We start from the raw sequence: 24372 nt of genomic DNA on the forward strand, positions 1-24372 counted from the left end.
TTCAAGACACAGCACTAAGATAGACTTCCCCTAAGTACAAAGTATAAACTCCTGCACTCAGTACCAAGCCTCCTTAAATATAATTAATATTAAATAATATGTAAGTGATGCTAAGTTGTGTAAAGGAGGCTGAGAGTATGGCTCAGTGGTAGAGTGGGTGCTTAGTATACCTAAGTTCCTGGGTTCCATCCCCAGCTCAAAGAAAATAATAATAACAAAAATAATAATAATAATGTATATAAAGGAAAGATACAATTGAAAAAATAAATGCTGATTTTTTTTCACCAAGTGAATATAAGGAACATGATTAAACATCTATATACCCTTTATGGATGATATTCTGTAATCTTATATAATAATGATTTTAACAGTGACTGAAGAGAAATCAACTGTAGCATCTATCAAGTGTTCATTACCTTTACATATGGGACTCTATTTTTATCTTCATGAACAGCCAAGTTGGTCTTGGATACTGCAGAAATGATAACAATGATGTGCAAAGAAAAAAAAAGTTAAAGACCTTTTATTGGAAGAAAAACAGAAATTGTTGCAGAAGATAGGCAAATCTAATCTTTTTGCAATTTGCAAGTCTAAGCTTTGAGAATTAGCATATGGCCTAAAGGCAGGAAGGCATCTCTATAAATTTTCATCAGTTCCTCAAGCAGAGGTGCTGTGAATCCTTTCAACCTCCCTGGACTTAAGTTACAGAGCAAATGAAGACAAGCATTCAGGTTACTCACCATCAAGTAAGTCCCTTATTTTGTCCAAGTAGATCTCAAAATAGGAAACCTAGTTAAAAAGAAACTGATTTTGAAATTGAAATGCCACAGTGTATTTCAAAAACTTCATTATCAGAAGTTATAAAAGCTTCTGTCCTGCATGGCTAAGAAGAGTAAGAATAGGGGATGCTAAGGGAGGGTTTGGAGTCCTGAGTAAAGAGCTGCAGCCAGCCCTCCTGTCTCCTGCTTCCTGCCTGGCCAGGTTGCTCTATGAATCTTGCTAAGCGTGGACCACTCTCTGTCCCCACACATCATAGCTCCCTCAGTCTCCACTCAAATATTATTCTCGTCATGTCCTAGACAGCCACTTGTAGAACTATAGGTTTTACCTTAGATGAATATTAAAAAAAAACAAAACTTCTATGTATGACAACAACCAAAATGTAAAACATCCTCTGCAAATAATTTTCAAAAATGAGTAGATCTGATCTATTGCATGACTCCAACAACCTCATCAATGTGGGGGAGAACACAGTCCACACATACACAGGAAGGAAGCAGGGAGAGGAGCGGGGCAGTGAACTTACAAGAGTTCAAAAAGGTAACGGGGGGGGGGGGGGGGGGTCCTGGGCGTGGTGGCGCACGCTTGTAATCCCAGCATTCGAGAGACTAGAGGATCCCGATTCTTAGACAGCCTCAGCTACTTAGCGAGGCCCTTCGCAACTCAGTGAGACCCTGTTTCAGAAATAAAGAGACTAAAAAGTAGGGCTGGGGGTGTAGCTCGGAGATATAATATCCCTGGGTTCCATTTCCCCTACTGCAAAACAAATTTTTTAAAAAAAAAGGTAATTGGGTAACTGGGACAGAGCTGCTAGTGGCCAGGTTTGGCGTCTAGGAGAATCTGAGCAAAATGTGGTTTAGTAAAAGATCATCAGAAGCTGGTGGCCTGCAGCCGTAACAACAGTTGCCTACCTGAACATCTTCAATTCCCCTGCCACTCAATCTCTTGCGGACACACTTGACATCCCAAGGACTCACTGCCTTATTGTTTTCTACTTCCAGTTTAAGGTTTTTTGTTGGTTTGGTTTTTTGGCAGAGCTGAGGGTCGAGCCCAGGGCCCCACTCACAGGAGGCAAACATTCTACCTCTAATCTCCACTTCCTGCCCTTCCTTCCTCTCTGTAACAGCTCAGGCTGCCACACTCCCCGTTGCCCCAGTTCTTATAAGCCTATTTGGCTTCTAATTGTAGACATCTCTAACCAGGCCCCCCTGCAGTCAACTACACCACGGTGCCAAACCATTCTACTGGCTTCACAATTGTCTAATGTCCATTAAGATTTTTCTGTTACCTTTGACATCTTAAACATGTGCCTTATTTCCATAGATTCCTGAGGAAATTAATTACATCTAAAAAGCAGTCACCGACCAGATGCTGGCAAATCTGGCAACTGCAATCCTGTTCACATTTACTATAAGTAGAAGCAGAATTCTGGTTTATTAATTTCTGTTGCAGGTGGGGGCTCTAATTTTGCTATCTTGTCGTTTTGAGTATTTTGTGAGAGCAGGCAGAAGAAAAATAAATAGGCATTGTTTGGCATTCAGCAATAGCATGTTCAGAAATAGTGTTCCCAGTGTCTGTGGGATGCATTTTAAGATTTTTCAATAGTCCCTTGCTCAGCCCTCTTTCTTCTGATTCAACCTGTCAGTACTAAGTTCAAAACGGAGTAGTCAGCAGCAACCTTGTCCACTTATAATTATTATTTATGAAACAAGAAAACAAAACTATAAATGCAAAACAGGAAAGTGAACTGTAAGATTTAGCTCTTTAGACTTAGAAAGTGTTGCGCCCCACCCCCCACTTCATGCTAGGACTGTTTTTATCTTAATACGATTCTAACACAAGACACTATTTCCAGGGCAGTAATTGGTTTAACATCTTATTCCAGGATTATCACATAAGAACCCTGCAGTAGTTTAAGGTATTTAAATGCAAACAGCCTTTAAAAAGCACTAAGCTTCTAAATCTTGATCCCATCAAAGCAACAAGCTCTGTAGCCTAAGATGTAAAGCCTGGCAAGAAGGAGAAAAAGGCTTTAGCCAACAAAGGGAACTGTAAGAAAAAGTGATTTGCTGGATGTAATTTATAATTAGGCAAACAGTTCTTGCCTTTTTAAATGTAATTTAGGAGGGGTATATAGTAGAAATAAGTAGGGGGAGAAGTTTAATATAATGGAAAAGGTAACACATATGGGATTGAGACGTCTGCTCTAGGGTCCATGGATACGGTCTCAGGTATCTACCTCTGGGTCTTTGAACTTCAGTTTCCTCATCTCTAAACTGCTGGGTCTGATGTATCAAGGCCCCAGACTTCAGGAAAATCTCTGCTCAGTTCTGAGGCTCACAAAACTGCCCCTTCTGTTCCCCTTCCTGCAAACCCCTCTCTAGTCACAGTGAATGGAGAGCCAGATACCATGTGCTTCCTGGACACAGAGAACCAGGGCAAGGGGGCCCCTTCCCAAGAAATTGTAGGATTAGAAATAAGAAAATATGGACCAGGTGTGGAGGCCCCTGCCTGTAATCCCAGTACTTGGGAGGCTAAGACAGGAGGATTGCAGGTTCAAAGCCAGCCTCAGCAACTAAGCAAGTAGGAGGAGGAGGAGGAGGAGGAGGAGGAGGAGGAGGAGGAGGAGGAGGAGGAGGAGGAGGAGGACTTGGATTTCTGGCTCTTTATAGCTCTTGTTCCAGATCTCCTATCAGATTCTGTAGCTTATAATCATTTTCTCTATTTGCTTCAACTAGTGGCCTTTAGTAATTTGCCAACAAAAGAGCTCTGATGAATACATTTTAATACCAATTTTTATAATTTAACAGCTGTAACAAAGGAAGTAAAATTAAAGGAAGTAGAAATTTCTTTTGATTCAAATTTAAGCCACAACAGATTTAAAACAAACAAAATGAGGAGATAAAGGAGAAGAATTTTCTTCCCCAATACTTCTCAGTGTATACTCTTCATATATATATATATATATATATATATATATATATATATATATATATATATATTTGCAGAGAGCTATTATCCTATAGCATATTTTAACTTGTGATAAATTTAACATTGTTCAACAAATTATTTCCCCAGCTTATTTGGCCATATAACCCTTTTTTCTGGTAGCTCACCTATTAATAATAGGAGAGCTTGTTTTTCATGAAACACACTTTGGTAAATGCTATCCTAATCCAAACTCAGATGTATTCCACACATATCTATAGAAATCCACAGGTATAGAGTAGAATTCAGGAGACTATCAAGATAGTTTCACCCCAAAGAGAGCTTTTAGTTTCGTTATTATCTTGTTCTGTCAAGCAAACCAGCTAGAAGGCTAGGTACTAACCTATGTCATTAAATAGTAAAGAGGGCTGTACTTCCCATAGGAACATCATTTGAATTAGATAAGACCATCTTTTACATCCATATAAAAGGAGAAAGAACAGTGCCTTCTCTTGGCACTCAATCAATAGTACTTACCTTAATGTGAAACTCCAGGTTCTCATCCATGGAATAAATATGGTCAAATATATCGTGTGCAATTCTTGGGATGATCCCCATGAGTTGAGGATCATGCAGCTTCCCCTAGGGTGAAAAATACGCATGCAGGCAGTTAAAGAGTGCTGGGGATGAGAAAGAAGAAGAGCGCACGGAATGGGAGCACGCACACATGGGCTTCCCTGGAGTCTACACCATGTGTCAACAGATCCAGAATTGGCAAAATACAATAGAAAAAATACAAAGCGTTCAGTCTTCTTACCCGGTAGAGGGCCGTTGCGAGTCCCCATAATTTTCCCTCTTGCTACCACTAGGGGCAGCAAATCAGTGTGAATGTGGCTACCGTGTGGGTGAGAAGGAAGAGGAGCAGGAAAAGGAAGGAGCATTTGTGGGTTTTATTTACAAACTGGCCAGATTTTACAAGTTCCAGTATGGTGCTCTCCTTGAGTAAATCAGACCTTGAGAAATCAGACTTAATTTCATTAAAGGCATTGTTGCTCAATAATTTATAGACATCTTATTCTCAAAACGCTTTCAGTATCATTTTACTAATCATAAAAATTTATCCCATTCATTTCTTTTTAAATTTTGTAATTCCCAACCAAAATTGGTCATAACTTCAGGGCTGTTTCTAATACTTAGATCTATTTTAGAATACTGTCAGGTTATTTTTCCCCCTTATTTTCCCACTTCTATTCATCTTACATAAGGGGGAAAGAAATCGATGAATTCTTTGGCTACCTAAACTCTTGACCAAATCCTTTATTTTAGGGGGGAGGGGTGCTAGGAATTGAACCCAGAGACATTCTGAGTTACACCTGAGCCCCAGCCCTATTTTTATTTTTTATTTGGAAACAGGACCTTGCTAAATTACAGAGTTTGGCTTAAAATCAGTAATCATCCCATGTCAGCTTCCCAAGTACTAGGATTACAGCCATGTGCTACTAGCCTTGTTTTATTATTTATTTATTTTACTTTTATTTTTAATTTTTGCAGTACTGGGAATTGAATCTAGGGCTTTCACCTTCTAGCAACTGCTCTTCCACTGAGCAACATCCCAATACAATTTTTATTTTCTTTTTTTTTTTTGTATTAGGGATTGAACTCAGTGCTATTCTGCCTCTGAGCCCCAAACCAGCCCTATTTTATTTTTTATTTTGAAAGAGGGTCTTACTAAGTTACAGAGTACCTCACTAAGTTATTGAGGCTGGCCTCAAACCTGCAATCCTCCTGTTTCAGCCTTCCAGGTACTGGGATCACAGACATGCACAACCATGCCTAGCTCTTTTCTCTTAAGACAAGGTCTCCCTAAGTTTTCCAGGCTGGCGGCAAACATGTGATCCTCCTGCCTCAGCCTCCCAAATAGCTGAACTTATAGGCCTGTGCCACTGTATCCAGCCCCAAATTCATTTTTAAGGTTCAGAATTTGCCACCTCTGAAGACTTTCAAGAGATGGTACAGGGGCTAGAGATGTAGCTTAGTGGTAAGTGCTTGCCTAGCATGCATAAAGCCCTGGGTTCTATCCCCAACATACACGGAGAGGAAGAGGGAGAGGGAGAGGGAGAGGGAGAGGGAGAGGGAGAGGGAGAGGGAGAGAGAGAGAGAGAGAGAGAGAGAGAGAGAGAGAGAAAAGAAGACGAATGTGTATCACAAGAGCTCACCATAATCCCAAAAGAAGGGTTTCTAAAGCATTTAAAACAACACCTTTGGTGTGGCCCTGGGTGCACAGCCTCCAGAGCGCCTTCTTTTAAGCCTGCAGTCAAATGAGCACTCCAGTTGAACAATCCATCAGTGTGCACACAGACTGCAGTTCTACAGTGATTGTAGCAAATGTATTCCCAGAAAATTTCCCAGAACCTTAAGAAGTTATAAAACTCTAGGAACAATTGGAACTAGACACAAAGCATCAAACCCAGTTCTCCCTCCAGTCTTCCAGGGTTGCCTGGAAGCCTTTACAAATGTGACCACACTCTAGTTCTAAATGCCCCCAATGCCTACACGATCCGCTTTGTTTTTCTTGAGTAGCCCTCTTTTCCTTCAGGGCTTTAGCACACAGTACCTCTCTGCAAGGCAACACTGGAGTTAGCAAAAGCAAGAGCTCCCATAACTCAAGGCCGCCACCGAGCGCTGGTGTCCTCCTTCACTCACCTGCTTCCTAGCTTTCCACCCCACTAAAGCAACAGGAAAGTTGAGTTCAGAAAGACTGGCCTCTGCAGCACTGTCTAAACCTGGAAAAATGGCACTCCTGTGCATACCCTCAGCTATTGCACTTAGTAAATCATCTGTTGGATTTATATTGTCTTTTAATTTGACTATATACTACTCCCTAAAGATAGGGGTAGTGAGGGCAGATATGCTTCCCCTACTACTCAGGGAACTTAGTACAGTGCTCACAGCATAGAATTGGTGCAGAATTTAAGTTAGAAAGGATATATGGCTGGATGTGATGGCACGTGACTTTAATCCCAGTACTGTGGGAGGCTGAGACAGGGGGATCACAGGTTTGAGGCTAGCCTCAGCAACTTAAAAAGGCATAAAACAACTTAGTGTGGCCCTATTTCAAAATAGAAAATAGGGCTGGTCAAGCTCAAAAGTAGAATACTCCTGGGTTCAATCCCCAGTAACACACACACACACACACACACACACACACACACACACACACACACACTGCTTAGTGGCACAGGGCAGGCTCAGTAAACATTAGCATTATAATATCCCATTCACAGCAGGTTCTTGTTGAGCAGCTTTGGGGGCCTGAAAACATTCTTCCCAGACCTTATATCTTAGGAAAACAGAACCAAACATACTGAACATCTCCATCTTGGTGACTTTCATTTCACAGAAGCTGTCACAGCCATGCAGCCACTCACGAGCTCCATGCTCTGGACTGTGGAGACTGCCGACGGTGAAAACTGACCTCCTGACAGTCCGTGTAGCCAATCAAAAGAGCTCCCCACCCACGCCTGCGGAGCGATTTGTAATTCATGACAACCCTTCAGCTTCTCCTCAGTATCAACGCCAGAGAAGAAGTGGCAATCCAAAATTCATTTCTAATTGACTCAAATGTATTTTCCTAGATTCCTTCTCTTTCAGTCGATTTGTGGTTTACAATGAGTGGGCCAAAATAATCTGCGTGTGTGTGTGTGTGTGTGTGTGTGTGTGTGTGTGTGTGTGTGTAATATTGTGCACTGGTATGTGGGGTTTGTGTGTGGTGTGGTAGATGAATCTATATGTGTGGTGTATGATGTGTGTCTATCTGTGTGGGCGTGACAGATGTGGGTATGGATATGTGTGTGATATATGTGTATGTCGGGGGTATCTCAGTGTGGTGTGTCTATGTGTGGTAATATCTATGTATGGCATATTTTTCTCTGTGTGTGTGTGTGTGATATCTATAGGGTTTGTGGACTGTGAGTGTATTGTGGTGTGTGTATGAGGTATGTGGAGTATCCCTATGTGTATATGTAGTATATCTCTGTGTGTGGTATATATCTGATGTGTGTGTGTGTGTGTGTGTGTGTGTGTGTGTGTGTGTGACGGTCTTCGCTGCTTCTGTGCTGACTGCCTTACAGCTGAAGTACACACACAGACACACAGTGCCAGTCACCTCAGGCCATAACCGTGGTGAAGAAGCTGAGAGCTAAGGGAAGCCAGGGGACCGAAGGCCTTCCAGCTGAGGTGCGGAGGGATGGCTTCCTTGGGAGACACCAAAGCTTAGGGATGAGTAAGATCACGGACAGGCAATGGGTGGAACACGGTGAGCAGGGACGTAGGGAACAGAGAAAGAGCCGTGTCCATTTAGAGAATAGTGTGGCCAGAGGACTAGGGAAGACCTTGAGCAGCTAAGAAACGAGCCGCTTCATCCCTTTCTTCCGCCCAGAGAGCAAAGAGGAGAACATCTGATAACTGCAGACTGTGTACTTTTCTTAACTTGCCCCACTGAATGTGGCTTTCTAGGAGCAGGTTTGGAAGAAGAAACAAAACCCAGGCCACTGGCCACTGAACAAGACTCTCTTTGTTCCGGTTCCAGAGATTTCCCCGACCTCCTGGGCAGACAGTTTCCTGAAACACTCAGGATGGGAGAGTGGGTGGCGCTCAGCACAGAGCACCGGCTGTGCTGTCTGTGTTCAAAATCACTCGGCAGTGTTTGCCTAGCAAGGACGGCTGCAACATTCAGGTGGCTCCAAGTGTCCCTCTGAGCAGAAGAAAAGAAAAAAACACACAAGGGGTCTCCGACTACCTCCACCAATGGGCAGAACAGGGCCAAGAGACGCCCTTCCAAGCATGGATGCTGAGCAGGAATAGGCTGCGCTCCACCGGCCGCACGGCACGCTAGGAGCCTCCCTAAAGGTGACCTGGATATGCCGCTGACCTGTCCACAGCCCTGGCCTGATGGCGCCGACCACGCTGAGCGATTCTTATTTTGCTGAAAATCTACCTTAAATGCCCCATCATGAGAAGCTCATCTTTCCAATTTTATGGAGGCTTACCTGTTTGTTGCCCTCAACAGAAGGTAATAGAATCACCCTTGGATGTCAGGCCCCAAATAGGGAGATTAAAATGAAAAACAGCTTTAAAATGTGACAGCTCTGTCCACTCAGGGAGTTAGCATCCCCATTCTGAATGCCTTTGAAAAATCACAGTGTATAATACCAAATACACAAAATCCTCCTTTCAGAGGATGTAGATCCTGCCGGGCTTTTTTGACTTAATTGCATTCCAGGATCCTGGATTTCTCGGTCTCCTACGGTCTCTATGACTTTAGCACATAGCTTCTCCTTTTCTCTATTTTCCTCTTAAAATATCCCCTACCTTTCTCCAATCTATAATTACCCTGTGAAAGACTGGGCTGCTGTACAAGGGGTGGGGGGAAGGGCAGAAGAGAGGGACTCCCATCCACACCAGCTCCTTCCAACGCCAGGAACTAGTGATCCGCAGTAAAGAAGAGCAGCTCATCGCTGTCAACCTTTTGAAACTGACCAACATGCAGAGGTGACAGAATTTAGGCAACTGGAGGTGAGACCCGTGCAGAATCCAGCTCTTTCCAGCACCCCCACCACGAGCTCTCTGGGGGCAGGTGAAAGAACCCTGAGCCCAAGAGCCTATCTTTTAATAAAATCTCTCCCATACTAGTATTAAAGGGCTGGGATAGCTCTTCTTCAAAACTCTCAACCAAAAATCCTCTCTCTCTCTCTCTCTCTCTCTCTCTCTCTCTCTCTCGATGTCTTACAGTTTAAATTTCTGACATTTAACTAATACCTACTATTTCCCAAAGATGAATTTATCCCAAAGCTTAAAAAGTCACTTGGGTAGTCATTCCCTAAGAGTTTGTGGGATTTGAAATATTGAGAATTTGTTTTCTAGTTTGGCAATTTTCCAAAGACCTCAAAATGGATGGATTCCCTCTTTGGGCCATTTCTCTTGCACACACATTAAGACCTACAAAGGAGTGTTCTGTCCACAGCTACCGGAGTGGGTGGGGCTCAGGAAATGTGTAGCTGTAACTTTGCTAGAACCTAGGAGGTCAAGTGCTGGAGGTCCAGAAAAAGAAAACCAGGTGTGTGTGTGCGGGGAGGGGCGGGGGGGGGGATTGAGATCGCAGGGCCGGCCTTTCCCAGGGGTGCTGCTGTGGCCTGTGGGATGAGCAGACATGGGCCGTGCTTTGATGTAGCTCACATGGCAGGAAACAGTCCTGCTCCAGAAGAGGTGGCAAATAAGCCTCCTGTGTCTTTAATCTGCACAGCCTCTGAACCACTTTGTCCTCAGCAGAGTGGGTAAAGAGAGTCAACACCACAGACAGGAGACAGCCCCGCAGCGTCCTACCCCACACTCGAATCGGTGTGTGCAGAACATCAGAGCCCTGAGGATTTTACCCTCGAAGCTTTGAAATCTCCTCTTCAATAGGAATGATTCATAAGCAAAACCTATTCTGCATCAGCCCTCTCAGTGTCTTCCCCAGGAGAGCTTGGTAAATGAAAACACCTTGGCTTGAAGGATTAAGGGTTCATCTTTCCCTGCTGCGTGTAAGCCCAATTCCCCAAACTTGCTCTGTGCCATTTCTTGTAATAACCACTTTCTCCTGCTCTCCTCACCTGTCAGGTGGGCCAGGCTTTAGGAGAATTATTCAGCCCTGAAGGCCTTATAGGAGCCCCTGGTAAAAAGCAGGAAAAGAAGTGGTTATGGAGGTGGTTTTGTTTGAGATGTGCCTCGTTTGGAAGACAGCCTAAAGCCACAGAGCTCCACAGGCAACAGTGTGAGCTGAGGTCACCGCCCCGAGTGCCTACAGGGGCCGGATACGTAAGTGAAGGAGGAAGGGTCTCAAAAAAGTCACCAGGTGCACTCTGGGTGTGTGGAGGGCACTGGGGTCCTCTGGAGAACCCAGGCCCATTCACACAGGGCAGCCAGGACCACTGCACAGGTACCATCGTGACAGATGCTCTATGGAGCCTCTTCTCCAGGACAGTTGTTCTCATTGCATAAGAAATGTTAATAGAAAGTGAACAAAGACAGTAAAGGCCCCTGCTGTAAGGGCAAGCTGCATTTTTTTAAAATTTTTATGTGGATCATATTGAAAATGGCATACATTCAGACTGTGCTTGGTGCCCCCACTTCCCCACAATAAGTGTTCAGGTTAACCATGCTACATTCATTGTTTACACATATTCGGATGTAGGTCCTCCGTTTATGCAATGGTGAAATTCACCCAGTGTTGGAAGGTCTTCAGAATGATCAACCCAGGATGGAAAAGTGAGAATTGTGTGAAATCATCCCATTTTAAACACCACCTGCAATTCACACACACACACACACACACACACACACACACACACACACCACTGCAAAAGCCAAACAAAAGTTTGTCCCTGAGCTGAATTTACCCTGCAAGCCAACTTACTTAAATCTGTGACCTACAGATTTTTTCTTATTCTAAAGAGATTGGCTTCTCCATGAGAAATGACTGTCACAGCAGGCTCTGTTGGTCAAATTGAGCTCTAGTCTATAAGGGTCTTTATACCACTATTCAATTATTGATTTTTTTTCTTTTTTTCTTTCAGTGCTAGAGATTGAACCCAGGACCTGACACATGCTAGGCGGGCATTCTAACTCTGAGTTATACCCTAGACTTATTTTATTTTTTATTTTGAAATAAAGTCTTGCTAAATTGCCAAGGCTGGTCTTAAACTTGTGATCCTCCTGTCTCATCCTCCCATGTACTGAGATTACAGGCATGTACTACCACGCCTGGACTGATGATAACTTTTTAATAGAATTTATTATGATGATTTGATAGAGATATCAACAAACAATTTTTAAAATACTTTTTAGACTTTATTTCTCCCTGCTAATTTAAAACTCCTCAAAGACCCGGGCGTGGTGGCACAAGCTTGTAATCCCAGCATTTGGGAGGCTGAGACCAGAGGATCGCGGTTCGTGGACAGCCTCAGCTACTTAGTGAGGCCCTCCGCAACTCAGTGAGACCCTGTTTCAAAATAAAAGAATAAAAAAATGGGCAGGGGTTATAGCTTGGAGGTCGAATGCCTCTGGGTTCCATCCCCAGACCCTCAAAAAAACCAATAATTAAAAAATAATAAAAAATAAAAATAAAACTCCTCAAGGGCATGATTGGCCAAATATGGCTGTTCTATTGCCCAGTAAAGAAAGTAAATGCACCTCAAGTTCCACTGGAAGCCCCAATTCTGCCCAGCCTTCTCTGAGACGGACATTGCAGACCACTGCAATCTTACCTCCATCGTGTGGGTTTTTCCTGACGAAGTCTGTCCATATGCAAAAATGGTCCCATTGTAACCTTCAAGGACATCTGTGAACAAGAAAAGAGAATTAAAATTAACTCATTACTTTGCTCCTACACTGAAGCTGGTTGCCATTTTTTAAAGTTACAGTTTCCAAACGGCCTGTCTCATTTTTCACACAAACAATATATAAGAACTCTGTGTGCCTTTTAAGTAGAACTGTAAGATAAGAACAGAAATGAGGGCCTCCAGTGTTCCTCAAACAGAAAGAAACAGACTCACATTTCTACAGAATCTTACGTGAAGGAAGGACGCAGACACACGCTCTCCCAGCAACATCGAAATCAAGACTGAGGCATCAAAGAGAACACTCTTTTGGGAGAAGGATACTTGGGTTTGCTCCTATATGTTTGATCTCTAGAGAATAGTTGAATAAGAAAAAACATTATCTGTGTTGAGTTTCTGGAACTAGGATGTCCTACCTCAAGACTGGACTGGATCCAGCCTTGCCCTGGCACAGGCCAGTTCCCTGGGGAGGTTTCTCTGGGCCCCCGCCGGAGCTCAGAACAGACTGGACGGGCTGGGGGAGGGTCAAGGCCTTGCGCTGGAAACTGACATCCAATCAGCCGGGAAACCAGCAGGCCCTGACTTAAATTTAATGCTTCTGTTTTTTCAGTGCTGCTGGGGCTAGTAAGGAGGCCCAGGCCCATCAGCATCAGGAATGTCTTTTAATTACACAAGGAGCACACTGTGCAAACCCACAGGCACGACAGGCGGGCTTGCGTTTCACACAGGGACGAGGGGAGGCGTGCAGATGGAGGCTGCTTTCTGCTGCAGAGCTGAAGATTATCGGTGGGAATTCTTTCAAAGCAGCAGAGGTGATTAAAATGTATTCCCTCCTGCCTCCCCCTTCATCCACACAAACAGCACCGAAGTGGAAACAATGCATAATTAATATCCCTGACCTGCAACAAGGCTTCATGTGTGCAGCCGGGAGGGCAGGAGAGGAGCCCACACAGAGGAGTCCTCCGCAGGGAGGACTCCATCCCGCTCCATTCCGCCACTTCAGAATGGGCGAGGGAAGGGGTCTTCTCAGAATTTTATGATGTTGGTTTGTTTTTGTTTTGCTTTGCTGGGTTTTCTTTTCTTTGTTTTTTTTCTTGCTTAATATACATTTTACCGATCTGAGGTTATTGAAGTGTGAACTGTGATTATAAAAGAAAGAGGATTTTCCTTTAGGAAACTAAAAAGAAGAAAGAAATTAAGTGACAATATTTTTTAAATCCTAGCAGCCCTTCAGAGTTTGCATAAAGCTATACCGAGAGAGATGAAAGAGAGAAAGAGAGAGGGGGGGGGGAAAGGAAGGAAAGAAAGAAAGAAAGAAAGAAAGAAAGAAAGAAAGAAAGAAAGAAAGAAAGAAAGAAAGAGAGAGAGACGAAATGTTCACACATATCAGACTTCTGGAAATGGCTTCCCCGGTAATGGCAGAAAGCAAAAAATTGACTAGTCAGTATTAGGGTTAGAGGTTTAAGTTTCAGTTTTCATGAAAATACAAACTTGCTCTGAGAGAAGATTCTTCAGGCTGAGTGCAGCAGCACATGTCTTTAACCTCAGGTACTTGGGAGGCTGAGGCAGGAGGATCACAAGTTCAAAGCCAGACTGGATAACTTAACAAGACCCTGTCTCACAACAAGAAAATAAAAAGGGCTTGGAATCAGTAGTAGAGCTCCTCTGGGTCCAGTCCTCGGCTACACACACACACACACACACACACACACACACACACACGTTCTTCAGCCCTGAAATGACCAGAGCAGGCCTCTCCACTATCATGAGTATGATGTGCTCTGAGGGGTCCAAAGGAAAGAGGTCCTGTCTTTCAGTTGTGCTTTTAAATTCTATATTCAAGACATAAACAACTCTAGACACTTGGAAGGGCGGTGGCCACAATCACAATACTAAACCTTCTACTTATCAGGAAATTAATGTCTTGCCCAGCACAGTGTCACACACCTATAATCCCAGTACTTGGCAGGCTGGGACAGGATGATCATAGGTTCAAGGCCGGCACCCACAACCTAATGATATCCTCAGCAACTTAGGGAGACCTTATTTCAAAATACAAAACATTTAAGAAGGCTGGGGTTGCAGTAGAACCCAGAGGTAAAATGCCCCTGGGTTCAATCCCCAGTACAGGAAGGAAGGAAGGAAACCTCTCCTCCTAATTGAAAAGGCATTTCTTGTCTTAAGCTCCTGCATATGAAGGGCTCTGTGAGCCATGAGCCCAGGTGTTAGGGCAATGCTAAGGACACCAAACACAGGTCCGGTTCCCTCTCCTTCCAGCAGGGTTGCAGCCTGACCTCCATTGGCCACCCTACAAGTGTCCATACATGCAGAACGGGAGGGCCAGGGAGGGGCTTAGAGCAACCTGCCACACCCTCCAGGAAACTCAGCTCAGAGCCCAGGCCCTGCCACAGGAGCAAGCCCTGCCCCATCTCTGGAAACAAGGGGGCCAGCCAGCTGATGTGCACCCCGGAGCCCAGCTCCCGCGGCAGGGTGCTCAGTCCTACTAACTGCCAGGCAGCTGCTGCTCTCTGAACTCCTGAGCTAAGCCTGGGCTGCGCATGTAATAAGGAAAGCTCCCTGGTGGAAACGCTTGTTGGGACTGAGGCGCTGAAGGGCTTGTGCAAGTCGAGAGCCATTTGTCACTACTCTTCTAACACTGAATACAATTCCTTTTTTTTATTGTTTTTAAAGAAAGAGAACATATAAAGCTTTGTTAGACCAAACACTGATAGGCCTTTAAAGTATTTATAGTCAGGTTATAGATAGGTTCTTGTTGGAGAACCTCTCTCCCGTTTTGAGGTTGAGAGGTTGAGCATGGCTGAATTTGCTATTAACTCAATTCTGAACTAGAAAGTAAAAAGACAAAGCTATTAAAAATTGTTTTAAAAGGCATGTCAGGTGTGGTGGTGCACACCTGTAATCCCAGTGCGTGAGAGGCTGAGAAAGAAAGATCACGGGTTCAAGACCAGCCTCAGCAACTTTACAAGGCCCTCTGCAACTTAGTGAGACTGTTTCAAAACAAACACAAGACAGGGCTAGGGGTATAGCTCAGAGGTAGAATGCGCCTGGTTTCAATCTCTAATACCAAAAGGGGGTGGGGGCTGTTTAAACCCAGGGTTTTCTCTTTTCTTCCAAACTCCAGGTTTGGGAGTCTTGTTTGTTCAGCCTGCTTTATTTTTTGTGGAGAAAAGAAACAGGAGGAAAGCATGGTCAGCAGCTGCAGCCCTGAGACAGCAGGGAGAGACGGAGCGCAGGGCCCGTGGAGAGAAGGGGAGAGAACACCTGCTCAGAGCCACACGCCACCCAGCAGCAGCAGCATCGGCCCATGGAGGGACGCGTTCATCATGGAAGGCAGACAGCTCCTGGGCTGAGGGAAACGTTTGTTTTCATCTCTGCCCAAACAGAAAGACTCTTTCCACACAACAGCCAGACAGAACCTTTCTTTGTGATGGGGCCTGGTGTGATGTGACTTCAACTCACGCCACACAGCCTGCTGCACCCCACGAGCCCAGCAGCCAGCCAAACGCCGGGGAGCTTCTCCTACAGATGCCAAGTGCCTGCTCATCCCCCAAGATGGGAGAGGCAAGGAGAGGGACATTTGAAAATACCCACTGCCACCTGTGACAGATTTTAAAGGCCCAGGGGAGCAGTCTGCTTTGCTCAGTTCTGAATCTAGACCTTGCTGGAGTGGGAGAGTTAGTTCCCTCGTTAGGTAAGAATTGGGGCAAACCTACACATCAGTGTTTCTGAGGAGCTGGTGTGGCCTCCTGCCACCTCTCCAGGTGAAATAATGGCCTGTCTGAGGCACCAAGGCTTCTGACAATCGTGGATGACAGGGCACCCTCAGCACCTCCCAGCCCACCAAGGTGTTCAGGCAGTCCACGACTGCAGGATGTGGAGGCCATCCAACTGAGGACTGTGGCCCAGCAGGACACCGGGCCCTGCCAGCCTGAAACACAGTCCTCGTGCCGGGCAAGGGCAAGCTGTGCGTCGGCATGGAGACGTAGCTTATGACTGGCCGGCTGTCAGGGCCACCACAGGCTCTAGAACGGCCATCACCACTCTCTTTCCTCGACTCTCCACACCCACTCCTGTCCCTGTCTTGTTGCAATGCTCAGTTACTAGTCCATATGGCCAATAGAAAAGGAACAACTCACAAAGTAATTATTTTATGATTGTTTTAAAGTGTCCATTGTGGGCCCACCAGAGAAGTAGGGCAGAAGAATCTAAGTCAGTGGGACAAGCTGGGCTTGTGGGGAGTATGGGCCCAGCCATACTCCCCACTAACTGACGTGGCCAAGTGACTCTCTCAAATTCCTCCTTAGTGTGATGAGAACAATGCTCATACCTGCCAAAGTCAAGATTTATGATGCAGTAACGTGAAAGTATATAAGGGGGCCTTGACAGATAATAACTAAATAAATACATTTCTTCATAAGAGTCATACACACAAAATAATAGATTTCAGGATATCATCCTTTGGGGTCCACGCTACCTGCATGATAAAGCCCACTGATTTCTACCAAACTCGGATCCAGCATATCTTTCACAGGCTCATCCCCCATCAGGCAGCACCCCAGGCCACTCCAAGCTAAGTAGGCATGCCACAGAATTTATGTCTTTATGATTTTGCTCCTCCCTCTACTACTGCAGCCCTGTTACACTCTATAGTCCTCAAGACCCAACCTTCCCAAGAAGCCCTCCTTGATTATCCACTGTCTTTCCCACCCACCCCCCAAATCAGTACAAAGTGGTACTCTTCGGGGCTCCCCTAGCATTTGCACACACCCATCTCAAAGCACATAATGCCCTGTGTCTGATAATTATGTACACGGCTGCCTCTTTCCCTATACTCAAAGCTCCTTGCCGACAGTCTATGTCGTGACTCCAGTCCCTGGCAATGCTTACACAGACATGGCAAGTGCTTAATTATGCTTATTTATTGCAAAATTAAATGGGTGAAGCCTAGAGAAAGCAGAACTGGAAAACAAGAAATCATTTTATCAGCCAAGCATGGTGGTACATGCCCATAATCCCAGGAACTGGAAAGTCTGAGATAGGAGAATCACAAATTTGAAGTCAGCTTGGGGAATTTAGAAAGATCCTGTTTTAAATAAATAAATAAACAAACACATAAAATAAAAACTGGGGATGTGGCTCAGTGGTAAAGTATCCCTGGTTCAGGCCCTAGTACTAAAAAGAAAGAAGGAAAGAAGGGAGAAAAAAGGGAGGACGTACCTTTCCAGCATCTGAAGAGTCCCCATTAGTTAATCTGGAAGACAAATGCCCAGTGACCACTGTAGGCTGGGACACAGTTGCCAGGATGTCAACAATAGCATCCAGTAACCATGGTATTTAATTCCCAGGCGTCCATACAAACCTTCTTTTTCCTGCGCTGGTAGTCACAACCCTACAACCTCTTCTGAAAGAAGCAGAGAATTCCACATGCTCTTTCAGACAACATTTTGAAAAACACATCAGACAAAGATGGGAGCGTGGGAGATGCCAGGACTACACAATCTGAATTATTTTTTAAAACCCAGCAAAGCCAGGAGTGTACATGCCTGTAATCCCAGCACTTGGGAGGCTGAGACAGGAGGATAGCAGGTTCTAGGCCAACCTCAGCTACTTAGTGAGGCCCTCTGCAAGTTAATGAGCCCCTATTTCAAAATAAGACATAAAAATTAGGGCTGGGGGTGTAGATCAGAGATAGAATGCCACTCACTGGGTTCAATCCCCAGTACCTAAATAAATCCCAATGAAGTCATAGGGAATGAAAAAAATGCAAAGAAAATAAATTTATTCTTTTTATCTATTCAGTTAAGTGGAGTCTTCCAGTTTCTCAAAACCATTCAGGGTTTAGATGGACCAGAAAGGAAAGTACAGCAGCCTAACACAGTATCGTGAGTCGGGGGACTGAGCTAACCTGCAGAATCACTTTATTCAAGTCTTGGTCTCAACAAAAAAGAGTCCTCACAGCACCACCTCTGGGCCCTGCCTTAGGTGGAGCTCCTCTGCAGCGATCCCTCATCTGCACTCAGTCATGGTTCCAAAGCACTCTTGCTCCTATACCCAGGTGTGACCCTAGTGATAGACAAATACATGGCCACTTCCCTTCACATTAATCTCAGTAGATGTTTTTAAAGTTCATTCAGGCTTCATCACCCCCTAGCCATTCCTTTCCAAGGGAGAATAAGGTATTCTTCATTGCTACTAAGTGAGTATGCTCATATTATATTTATATGCCCTAGAAATGACTGTTTATCACATCATGGCAGAATCTGACTTTATTCTAAATGGTTTTTTCTTGGTGGCTCACCAGATATACGGGGCTTCACATTATCCAGTTATATCGTATCTTCACAAAATCTTCCCAGGAATTGCCAATTTCTTTTCTTCTTCTTTCTTTTTTTTTTTTAACTTATTTTTAACTGATACATAAAATGTCTGCTTTTGGCATTTCATACTATAAAAAATCCAAACATTGAAAGGGGACCAAAACATTTAGTGAATAAAGACTCACAGATTATTACTGTTGTTTGTTAATCACAGGATTAAAAAAAGTGGAATGAATCCATTTCTAATTACATTGGCTTAGAAGGGGTGGGATGTATTTAAATGGCCTGCATGCTTAGCACAGCATGTGGCAAATACTATTTGCTTCTGGTAATGAAGGGGGAGAGAAAAAAGAAGAAAATTCTGGCATATATGTGATTAATCTTACTTTACTAAAAATATGAATGAGTTTAATAATAAGAGGAGAAACAGGGCTGAATAGAAGCCAACCAAGAAAGATACACTGCAAAAGCAGAGAGAAAAATATATCTAGATAAAGAGAGAAATGGGGTGGGGGAAACAAGCATTAGAAAGGCAACAGGGCGGGTAGATACCATCAAGGTGCATGTGAAACTGTCACAATGAAGCCCATCATTTTGTACAATAAATATACACTTATAATTATAATTTTTAAAAGAAGAGAAGCAAAAGAGTAAAAGAAGGGAGAAGACAAAAATTGCCTCCAGCCGGGCATGGTCTTCTAATGCCCCCGCTTGGGAGGCAGAGACAGGAGGATCGTGCAGGTTCGAAGCCAGCCTCGCTGGCTTAAGAGACCCTGTTTCCAAATTAAATATATTTAATAGGTCTGGTTGTGTAGCCCGGAGATAGAAGGGTTTCCAGAAACAGTATCATCAAAAAAAAAAAAATTGCTTCTAGATATAAGCTCGAATTCTTAATTCAGAAAGAGCTCAAATTCAGACATTTTTTCTCTTCAGTTTTCTATCACCATCTCACTGTGAAGACCTTCAAATTAATTGATGTCTGCAACAAGAATGTGAATAACCATACATCTCAGCAAGGAACATTGCATACTGACGTGCGTCTCCCACGCAGGTGTCCGGGGTCAGAATTAATCTACCAGATGTACCCAGAGCTGGTTTTCATGAATTTCAAATCATTTAGTCAGCTTTGCTGCTTCTAAAATCAAGCAGATTAGTACAGCAGGGCTTTTTTTTTTTTTTAAGTTTTGTTTTTACCTTTTGCTTTTTAAATCCAACACTACTTATAGAAGTGGCAGCGTCAAGACATTTGACAGCGCGATTGCCATAGCATTCAGATTTGAAGGCAAGGATTTGATGAACAGAAAAGTAGCAGGAGATGCCCCCCAGCTCTGTCCAGATGGCAGGCTCCGCCAGGCAGGCTCCAGCCTGCCTCTGAGTGGAAAGGCCAAAGTAGAGCCATGTGTAAATTGCTGCATCTCCCTGCTGTTATGTTGACACAAATCCTCCAGGGCCCAGGCCAGTCCCAGAGAAAAGGACTGAGCTCTGAGACATAAATGTAGGCTTGAGGCTACCTGTTTGGAAGAACAAATGTCAGGAACGGGGTGATAGCTGAATGTGGGTTTAGCAAAGTCCTAATTAAGGAGCGCAGAAAAGCAAGAACAGTCGCTAACCAGCGGGTTGGTGTGATTTTATGACACCCTAGACAATTTCTGGATGGCAAAAACTTTCCACACGTAAGATTTCTTTCAGAGCAATATTAGTAAAACAGAGACAGATGCACAAAGTACATCGGTTAAGATACACAACCGAGGCATCCAGATAGATATATATATATATTCTCCTTCAAAGGAAAAAGGAGGTTCTTCTATACCTGTAGGGGTTTAAAAGCATTACAGAAATCATGTGACCAAAGCTTGGGCTTTTAAGCTTTTAGGCGACTGGATAACTATGCCAAAAAGGTGGCACAAGAAATAAAGAGAGGAGGTGTAGAGAGACTGAATGACTTGCCTGACATCACAGCAAAACAGGCCCAGAGCCAAGGCTGTAATTCAATGTTTCTAATTAGCGGCCTCTGCTTATAGTCAAGGCACATTGATCCTTAGACTGCAAATATCACTTAATGTTTCCCATTACTCTGAAAGGCCCAGGAGGAAATAAAGAAATAGCACTTACCTTTGACAATTTGCTTCGCACACGCATTGTAAACCTGCTCCTGGGTTGTGTTGGGCGGCAGCACTCTGTCAAAGACATATGGCTTCCCTTGCTGAAAAAGACAGACAAAAGAAAGACAAGGGCGGAGAAAACACATTAGTAGCTTAGAACTAAAAAGCACTAAGATTAGTAGTTAGACTACAGGCACCAAATCACCAACCCTGTTCTTTCAGGCAGTTAGTTCCATACCTTCCTACTAGTGAATTTTTACAGCATAAACCACACGTACATTGTGTATATGTGTATTGCATATTAAGAACCTGAGAGAAAAATATATTTTTTAAAATCTGAAACACTTTTTTTTGATGAAAGGCATGTTAATGTTCATTTGAATGCGTAATTATCAAGAATTAGTGCTGGACTGGATGCTGAACAAATGAGAAAGAGTCGTGCCCTGGTGAACTGTTCATTAAATGTAGCAGGTAGCTAATACGCAAGAAAGCAAACACAGGGAAATGCAAAACACTAGGTATAGAACAATGAGACTGCGCAGGTGACAGGGCAGCAGGGAAGGCCTCGGTGGGAAAGCTGAAAGAATCAGAAAGATCCCCGGAAAGAGCTGTGGAAGAGATTCCAGGCAAAGGGCACAACAGGCAGCAAAAGGCCTGGTAATGTTCAAGAAACAAGAGCATGGTATGAGACAGAGTTGGCAGGGAAATTGGGAGGCAAGACACGCAGGGCACTGCTAACCCAGGTGGTACACTTGGGTTTATTCAAAGAGAAGACCACAAAATGAGGTTTAGACCGCTGCCCTTAGTATTGCGTTCTGTCCCAAAGAATTCAAGTGTTTTGCATGCAAAAGGGATGCCTTAACTGAGTTGAGGCTTCTGAGAAAAAGCGGGCCCTTCTCCAGTAAAACAAGAGATTTCCCCTGTGCGGAGTCCTGAAATTTGGTTTGACGCTGCACCATATGCAATCCAAGGAAATAACCAGTAGAGAAGGGAAGAAGCTCTATCACTCTTAAGCATTTTCATACCAGGCACGTGTTGGCCATTAGGGAAGGTGGTAAGTAGATAGACGTCCGTCCAGATGGTGTCTCTTCTCTGTTAATACTGCCCAGGCAAGTGGCACCTTCCCCTGCCCTTTCCCACAGCCCCATCCACCCAGGAGGAAGTCCTTTGTCTTCTTTTACCCCAGTGGCAGAGGGGAGGTAGAAGATGGAGGAGACCCAAACGCCTCCTACGGGTGGCTGGGGGCACCCAGAACCACCCAAGGACAGCCTGGCTCCTTGGGAAGATAAGTGCCCCTCGGGGATCCAAGAGCATGGCTTGTTACATCCTGTGACCTTCACACACAGTGAGCCCAGGGCTGTTGGGCTGGCTCACCCATACGTTTATCATTATGGGAAGAGCTGACTGGAGGTAAAATCCCATGCGTTAGGCCTCATGCTTCAGCTTTAGTCTTTGAAAATGGGATTGATCCAACCAGGCAAATGAGCAACCTTCAGTTCTGTCTTAGAAAAATGCAGAATGTGCATGTACCATGAAGTTTTGCTTTTATGCCCAGCAGCAGAGTCAGAGTCATTCAGCTAAAATTATGACATGTATGTCACTGTCAACATGGTTTATATTATGATGTGAGACTATAATGTACCAACAAAAGCATATAAAAACGTACATTTAATTGAAAAAATAAAAGTATGAAAAGGGCTTTTTCTTTGATGTTTTGTTCCCTCCCTTTACTAAACCAAGTATTCCGTTGAATAACCCAAAGAATATCCCTCATCACAATCTATCTCCAACTCTCAACCCACTACATTCTCATTAGTTCTATCTATTTGTAAAATTCAAGTAAATACCAGTAGGGTAAAAGGTAAGAATTAACATTTGCAGAGATTGCCTGAGTATTTGTCGCCCATCCAACCTTATGGAAAGAGAAGGCAGCTTGGCTTAATTTTAAACAAATCCACTATTTCACCAAACTTCATAGACTCACCAGAATAAACCGTCTTGTGGACAGTACAATCCTGCTCTGGTTTTTAGGGAAAAATGTACTTAATACTGCAAGAAAACTAACTTATTAAATAATAGTGTATGGTACAAAAAGTAGGCTCCCTCAATTCTGCCCTTCCATTTAAGATGTTTACTGCAGTGTGTTATACTTTGGCTTTAACAGATATAGGAGAATTTGCTACTTCTCATTTAAATAGTATCATTTATCAGGCGGCAAGCAGATAACACAATACTTTTTGATCTAAAGTTAACTTCTAAACAGAAGCCAGCTTCAAGTCATGACAACTGGATTCATACTAAAAAAAAAAAAAAAGGATAAAAAAATGTAGAAAAGCGATTTGTTATGACATCTATCTTGTCAGAATGAACATGTTAAGTAGTTAAAAATGCAAACATTTTTATATGTCTTTATGCACTGAAAGTCTTACGCAAAATTGATTGGAATTTAGTTACTAAATACTTTCAGAGAAATTGTGCCAGGTATAAAATTGCATTGAAAAATAATAAAAATAATAAACCATATACACACCAGTTTCTCTTTGCTGCTTTAGTAATAGTAGGAAAACCTCACAAACCCTGATCAAGACTTAAACACATGCTCTCCCCACAGCATGCAAGGAGACAAGATTCTCCCTGTTTCTGATGCCACTGTGGCTGAGGGTTTTACAGGAAGACACTGGCCCAGTTCACTCTAGTTTTCATGAGTTTACTGCTATGGAACAAACCTTTCAAATTACAGTTATACTGGTGCTGGATACTAGCACTTGAAACTGGATGATGATGTCACCAATCATCTTCCTCTGGAGACCCTTTTCCTTTTGGGGTGTCTATTCAGCACATGGTTCTCTCCAACTTCTGACAACCTCCATCAGTGTCCATGCTGGCATCTTTCAGGTTTCTAAATAATGGTATATTCAGGGCCCAGATCAAAGCCTCTTCTCTGGTGACACTTCTGACTTTCATGTAATTTATATGAAGATTTTAGGGTTCATCTCTATCTAACCTTCAGGCTCATATGCCTTCTTCCACTTAGGTGTCCACTAGCCATCCCAAACTTAATGGGCCCAAAGAGAACCATTATGACCTCCATATCTGAGTAAGAACTGCACCACCAATCACCCACTCGGACTACAAATCTAAGAATCATTCAGTATGGCCAAGTACGGTGACGCATGCCTGTAATCCCAGCCACTCGGAAGTCTGAGACAGGAGGACTGCAAGTTCAAGGCCAGCCTGGACAAATTAGATCCTGTCTCTGAATTAAAAGGGTAGGGAGGATGTAGTTCAGTGGTAGAGTATTCCTATGTTCAATCTCCAGGTTTGGAGGAGGAAGAGGAGGAGGAAGAGGAGGAGGAGGAGGAGGAGGAGGAGGAGGAGGAGGAAGAGATGATGATGATTCAGTATGTACCACAGATCCCATATCCAAAACATCTATTCCAGATCCCAACATCCATCCCTTCTCCCTCTCTATACACACAAACTCAGTCTGTCATTTCTCCATCAATCTCTTTCACACAACAGCTAGAGTCTCCTGAATGGTGTCCCTGCTGCCATTTTTACTTCTAACAATCCATTTCCACTTAGCAGCCAGACCGAGCTTTCTAAAACTATAAACCAGATGATAACATCTCCTCGCTTAAGACCCTCAATGGCTCCTACTGTACTTAGTCCAGACCCTCTTTGCCCTCAGTCTCCTGCAGTCTCCTCTCTCTCATTACAGCACGGCCCACTGGGCTTCCCCCTCCACTGTGCCCATTCCCTGCTCAAGACCTGTGCTCTTAATTAACACTTTCTTTTTCCTTAGATTTCCCTCAATTCAAATCTTCGTCTGGCTCACCACTGATGGGC

The 24372-nt window shown here is 43.8% G+C and overlaps 1 protein-coding gene across 1 annotated transcript in view; it reads right to left on the reverse strand.

Moving 5' to 3' along the window:
• The window catches only part of KIF5C (kinesin family member 5C), a gene marked incomplete at both ends in the record, with an annotated part of 159362 nt that overhangs the window by 79024 nt on the left and 55966 nt on the right, over positions 1-24372 (reverse strand). The window contains 5 exons of the mRNA XM_080689585.1: positions 417-472; positions 741-789; positions 4246-4350; positions 12012-12085; positions 20534-20624. Coding sequence (XP_080545711.1) covers positions 417-472; positions 741-789; positions 4246-4350; positions 12012-12085; positions 20534-20624 — 375 coding nt within the window. The remainder of the gene's footprint in view (positions 1-416; positions 473-740; positions 790-4245; positions 4351-12011; positions 12086-20533; positions 20625-24372) is intronic.

Source organism: Muscardinus avellanarius (assembly GCF_963383645.1).
Source record: "Muscardinus avellanarius genome assembly, chromosome: 2".
NCBI lineage: Eukaryota > Metazoa > Chordata > Mammalia > Rodentia > Gliridae > Muscardinus > Muscardinus avellanarius.